The 6262-nt window shown below is 39.5% G+C and overlaps 1 protein-coding gene across 1 annotated transcript; it reads left to right on the forward strand.

Moving 5' to 3' along the window:
• The first annotated feature begins 2389 nt into the window (after positions 1–2389).
• LOC106871656 (polyadenylate-binding protein 1) lies at positions 2390–4066 on the forward strand. Its single transcript, XM_014918240.2, has one exon. The coding sequence runs from the start codon at positions 2547–2549 to the stop codon at positions 3744–3746; it is 1200 nt and encodes a 399-aa protein (XP_014773726.1). The 5' UTR covers positions 2390–2546; the 3' UTR covers positions 3747–4066.
• The last annotated feature ends 2196 nt before the right edge of the window (positions 4067–6262 follow it).

A 6262-nucleotide genomic window follows, 5' to 3' on the forward strand; every position in this document is an offset into this window, starting at 1 on the left:
ATCCGCCCAGAAATCTCTTAGAACACAAGACATATACATCATGTGTCTCAACCTGTTCTTACAGGGTTATTGTTCCACAATGTGGAGGCGCAATGGCCCAGTGGTTAGGGCAGCGAACTCACGGTCATAGGATCGCGGTTTCGATTCCCAGACCGGGCGTTGTGAGTGTTTATTGAGCGAAAACACCTAAAGCTCCACGAGGCTCCGGCGGAGAATGGTGGCGAACTCTGCCGTACTCTTTCACCACAACTTTCTCTCACTCTTTCTTCCTGTTTCTGTTGTGCCTGTAATTCAAAGGGTCAGCCTTGTCACACTGTGTCACGCTGAATATCCCCGAGAACTACGTTAAGGGTACACGTGTCTGTGGAGTGCTCAACCACTTGCACGTTAATTTCACGAGTAGGCTGTTCCATTGATCGAATCAGCTGGAACCCTCGACGTCGTAAGCGACGGAGTGCCAATAACAACATTGTTCCACAAACAATGATATATTCAATATAATACTTAAACAAGCTGGGAGGAAAACAGTGTCTAGGGCAGTACAGAACGGCTACTGATCAACATAATGATACCGGGAAAACGAGATCCATACGAAATTAACTATAGTGTGGTTAGGCTTTCAGAAAACCTTTAATAGTATACTACTGGGGTTGATTGTCAAAGCATTACAATTGATGATGCATAGAGGGTGATGTGTGCAGAACTCACTGTGCTTCATCTGGCCAAACTGAACTTGTTAAGAGGGCCACGCTTTAACAAGAACAGTTGGCAAGTCTCCAGTCATTCTAATATTAAAATCATCCGAGTTGTTGCTTGTTTTGAATGTCCCTCATGGTGACTTCGGGATTCTCATAGAATCACATTTTTGTCTCTGGAGTGGAGGACAGCGTAGGAACGTAGGCACTGAAATGGAAGACCCTTGTCAGTGTCGAGTAAGGGGGTCGGGAGTCATGCCGAATCGTTGCTAACCAGCTGAGTAAACACTTCACATGTCCACAGTACTAGAGCTGTGACCTCTCTCTCGATGCGGAGAAGTAACAACTTGACCTGAAGATACTCCTTGACCTCCAAGCTTGCAACCAGTCGAGTAACGTTACTCAGAGATCCTTCGGAAGAATCCCATTTCGGCCGCTTATATTCGCGATCGTATTCTTGCCGTTATTCCCTAACATTCATGACCATAGGTGAGTAGAGAAACGGAAACCGAATTAACGATAGCGAATTTGGTTTTTTTCTTCTTTATACAAGTCTCTCTTCCTCTGAGGATCGAATGCTGGAGCTGGGGCACTACTCTGCTAGCATCAGCAATTCCTGCACCCAATTCAGCCTCCATATGGAGGAGGTGCCTGAAGACTCTACCCCCACGACCCCCGCAAAAATAAAAAAAACGGACGAGATGGATGGATGGCTAGACTGTTCAGTTGATCGAACAGCTGGAAGATTCATCGTCGAAAATGGCAAAGGATCTTATTCTTTTTATGGAAGTAGCTGGAAGAGTCTCTAAAGCGCTAGACAGAAATACCTTGTGGTATTTGTTCTGGATCTTTGCGCTCAAAAATATTTGCGCTTTGAGTTCAAATCAAGATGAGATAAACTTTGCCTTTCCGCCATTCAAGGATCGATAAATAGAGTATCAGTCCAGGATGATAGATAGGCAGAGTTGTTAGTGTCCCACGACATATCTTGTGATATTTGCTCCATTTTGAGTTCAGATTCCGTCGGGGGATTCATATCTCATTGATGGCCAAGTTGTGGTCAGTAGGAGGAAACGTCAAAGTGGAGCGCCATAGAATGCAGCACTAGCATCTCTCTGCAATCAAACAGGTCCCCCATCACCTCAGCATTATTGTGCCGTGGATATTTGATGGCTAAACACTGTGGCCATCAAACAATCGCTTCTCTTTCCACACCCAGCAAACATATTCCAGCACCTACCCTGCCACATATACACATACATTTAAGCACACACATATACATACACAAACACATGCATACATACATACATGTATATATATATATATATATATATATATATATATATATATATATATATATATATATATATATATATATAAACATCCTTGAATTTCAACAAACATGTTTTAGACGACTTACAAATAAATCAGCTTTTCGTATTTTATAGCAATGAGACAGCAAAATAAAAGAGAAATGGATTTCATAATTTTGTTGAGATATCAGAGACAGTGTCGGTGTGGCATGAATGCCACACAAACTTATTTTCTTTCCTCGCTACAAACATAAGGTCTTAAACATAAATATAAACAATGAATATTTGAATTGCAACGTTGTGCTTCAGTTTCCCTGCACGTAATTGAGAAAAACCACGAGTAAAACGTCATGCAACTTTAAGACGTTATCGAGTTTGTCATGTGCTGACAGCTGAACGCTTAAAAACAATTTAAATCAAAGTTCTTCTCTTCTTTGATACGATCATCATTTAAACTTCTATCTTGTATTGTTTACATTGAAAAAGAATACACAAAAAAAAAGGTAAATCTAGTCAGAAATTTAGTTCCAAAATTAAAATGAATCCTGCGGCAGCTATTCTCCACATGGCTTCCTTGTATGTCGGAGATCTTCATCAAGATGTCACCGAAAAAATGCTGTTCGAGAAATTTTCTATTTGTGGGACAGTTATTTCAATAAGGGTTTGCAGAGATATGGTGAAAAGGAGATCGCTGGGATACGCCTATGTCAATTTCCAGCAACCAACAAATGCCAAGAAAGCTATTGAAATGCTAAACTTTGAACCAATAATGGGACGACCCATAAGAATTATGTGGTGGCAGAGAGATCCCTCTCTTCGTAAGTCTGGGGTGGGAAACATCTTTATTAAGAACCTGGATAAAAGTATTGATAACCGAGCTTTGTATGACACCTTTTCCTTGTTTGGTAATATTTTATCCAGTAAAATTGTATCGGATGAAAACGGTTCAAAGGGATACGGGTTTGTGCATTTTGAGAGTGAAGATGCTGCTGCCTGTTGTGTTCAGAAAACGAATGGAATGTTACTTAACGGCAAGAAAGTGTTTGTAGGAAAATTTATTCCACGCAGGGAGAGGATGCACCAACTGGCCGAAAAAGGATTTACTAATGTGTATGTTAAAAACTTTGGCGATAGCTTCAACGACGAGTCTCTCCGTAAACTATTCGAAAAGTACGGCAACGTCATCAGCGCTAAAGTTATGACAGATAGCTCCGGTAAGTCAAAAGGATTCGGTTTTGTTAACTTCAACAACCAAGAGGATGCTAAGAAAGCTACCAGTGAAATCAATGGGATGGAGATTAACGGAAAGCAGTTATATGCTGGTAGGGCTCAGAGCAAGACTGAAAGACAAGCTATTTTGAAAGAAAATTTCCAGACGCTAAGCAATCGAGGAAACAGGAACAGGATGGGCCACTACCAAGGTCTCAATCTATACATTAAAAATCTTGATGATTCCATCGATGATGAACGACTTCGTTACCATTTCTCTAAATACGGTGCCATTACAAGCGCAAAAGTTATGATGATAAACGGCCGTTCTAAGGGATTTGGATTTGTCTGTTTTTCCGCGCCAGAAGAAGCGACCGAGGCTGCTCTGAATATGAATGGCAGAATAATTGATACCAAACCATTGTATGTAGCTTTGGCCCAACGCAAGGAAGAGCGCAGGGCCCAGCTGTCTTCGCAGTTCTTTCAGAGATATGCCAATGGATTAAGTCAAAATTATTGGGCATATTAAACCTATGATGGAATTGCAGAGTTAAGACAAATAAAACAACATGAAAAAATGTTACTATGAATCTGTTCCAGAAGGAGCTATTCTCTGCCATAACTAAAATGGTAAGCTGCTGAACAGCTTCCGGATGTGACCTGGTTAAGATCGACAGCCTTTACTTCTTTGTTGTCACAGAGTTTCACCAAGGCATGAACTTACTTGACAGGTGAATTTGAATCCAGCTCATATTCTCATTAGGAATTACTCAGAGTTCGGAGTTTGACGGAACACAATGCATGTTGAAAAAAAAAATACCAATAAATATTATATCATTAAAAATAAAACCGATATTTCTTGGATGTTTTATTGATTGTGATCGCACCATATTTCCGAGATTTCCACATTCCATAGCTATGATATGAATTATACATATAACACTAACGACTCGTTTAAAAAACATATCTTGGAGAAAGAGAGAGAGAGAAAGAGAAAGAGAGAGAGAGAGAGAGAGAGATAGAGAGAGAGATTCAGTGAAAGAAACTTAGAGACACAGAGAAAGAAAGAGAGAAAGAGAGAGAGAGAGAGAGATGTTCCACGGACACGTTACACCAAAATACGAGACAAAACACAATAGTCACAGATCAACATGAATAATTTTTGGTAAATTCTTTTAAGTAAAAATCTGCCTGTTGGTGAGACGGGTGAAATAGTTTACCGAAATACATAATTTACCGAAAATATAATTCACAATCAAAATCGCTCAAATATTCCAATACAATCCCGATGATGTTAATTGTTCTCACAAATATCGTCCGTATCATGTTCTCTTTTAGAATAAGGATTCCAAAATTGGAAACGCGATGTCATATTTGTGTCACGCTCGTTAGTCTTAAGGTGCTCTTTCTGCTTACATCGACGTCTGTGCGTGCGTGTATATGTGTATGTGTGTGTTTGTGTGCGCGTTATGTGTATATAAAAATAATAATCATATATAAATGTGTATGTATATATATATATATATATATATATATATATATATATATATATATATATATATATATATATATATATATATATATAAATGCATGTGTGCGTGTATACATAGCGTAAGTTTGGATTAGGTAACATTTTGGTGTATTCTTCATTCAGCACTCAATACGCGCTCCCGGATGCCTACACTTCAAGACTGGTATTGAAAGTATTCCACTGGTGCAGGAACTCCAGATCTGATATAACTAGTGTATAATTATTTCATAGAGTAACATAAAAGACACGGGAGATGACGAAGTCGTCAATATGGCGTAAGTTTAGTGTCGATCACAATTGTTTCCGTACTTCTCCGATTCGAACCGCACTATACACGAATGATTACGTGTGATACATCAAACAACACTTACATAAATTAATTCATGTATAAATGTGTTCAAGTTTTTTGTAATTTATGACATGTTATCAGTTATATGTAATGTGGTTCGAGGCGGGGTGCCGCTGACACAACTGAGATCAATATTGAACATATGCAAGGCGGCGAGTTAGCAGAATCGTTAGCACACCGGGCTAAATGCTTAACGTTTGTTTTTATGTTCTGAGTTCAAATTCCGCCGAGGTCTATTTTTGTCTTTTATCCATTCGACTAGTTGAGCATTGGAGGGGTCAATGCAATCGATTTAACTTCTCCCGCCGAAATTGCGTACACTTATATATACATAGACTATATTTTACTGCTTCCGATTGTCGAAAATTAAATTTTGATTTGCCGTGTCTTCAAACTCCCTTCTGAAGGTGTGACATGCCGCAACACAACTAACTACCATTGCATTATCTGTATATTTTCAGTTACATTTTCCTTTTCACCTTCTCCATCCTTTCCACAGTTCAGTGTCGTTTTTAGTCAGTAGGATTTTCTTTCCGATTCCTGGACCAGACCTGGTGGTGCACTGCGTTCTTGATGAAAACACAGCTGTAAATAGGTTTCAATTAATAAACGAAAGTGAACTTGTGGTGGACCGATGACCCGTTCAGGAGAAAGTATTGCAAGCTCAATCATTTATGTGCTAGTTGAATCAGGTTATTCTCCAGCCTCATGAGTCCTAGGGCCCATGACAGGCCCTAATTTAGGTAAGTACCAGAGCGGTGAGCTAGCAGAATCGTTAGCACACCGGACAAAACGCTAAGCAGCATTTCGTCCGTTTTCATGTTCTGAGTCCAAATCCCGCCGAGGTCGACTTTGCCTTTCGTTCTTTCAGGGTTGATAAAATAAGTACCAGTTGGATACTGGAGTCGATGTAATCGGCTTTCCCCCTCTGCTGAACTGGCTGGCCTTGTGCCAAATTTGAAACCAATATAGGTAAGTACAAGCTGGGTGGGATCGAATAAAAACATATGGATAATAGATCACTAGTCACAATTAACTTCTGTTGGATTAAGATAATCTATTTTATGCGAAGAGGGACATATTTAAAACACCATTCGGAGATGAGTTACTAAAGTCCAAGAACCACTAATCTAAATGAAACTATCTCGACGAAGTAACTTCATTA

Source organism: Octopus bimaculoides, chromosome 11 (genome assembly GCF_046866305.1).
Source record: "Octopus bimaculoides isolate indiv1 chromosome 11, ASM4686630v1, whole genome shotgun sequence".
Lineage (NCBI taxonomy): Eukaryota > Metazoa > Mollusca > Cephalopoda > Octopoda > Octopodidae > Octopus > Octopus bimaculoides.

Bases quoted from the DNA above. Each gene is read 5' to 3' on its own strand.
- LOC106871656 (XM_014918240.2), top strand. From the start codon at position 2,547: ATGAATCCTGCGGCAGCTATTCTCCACATGGCTTCCTTGTATGTCGGA.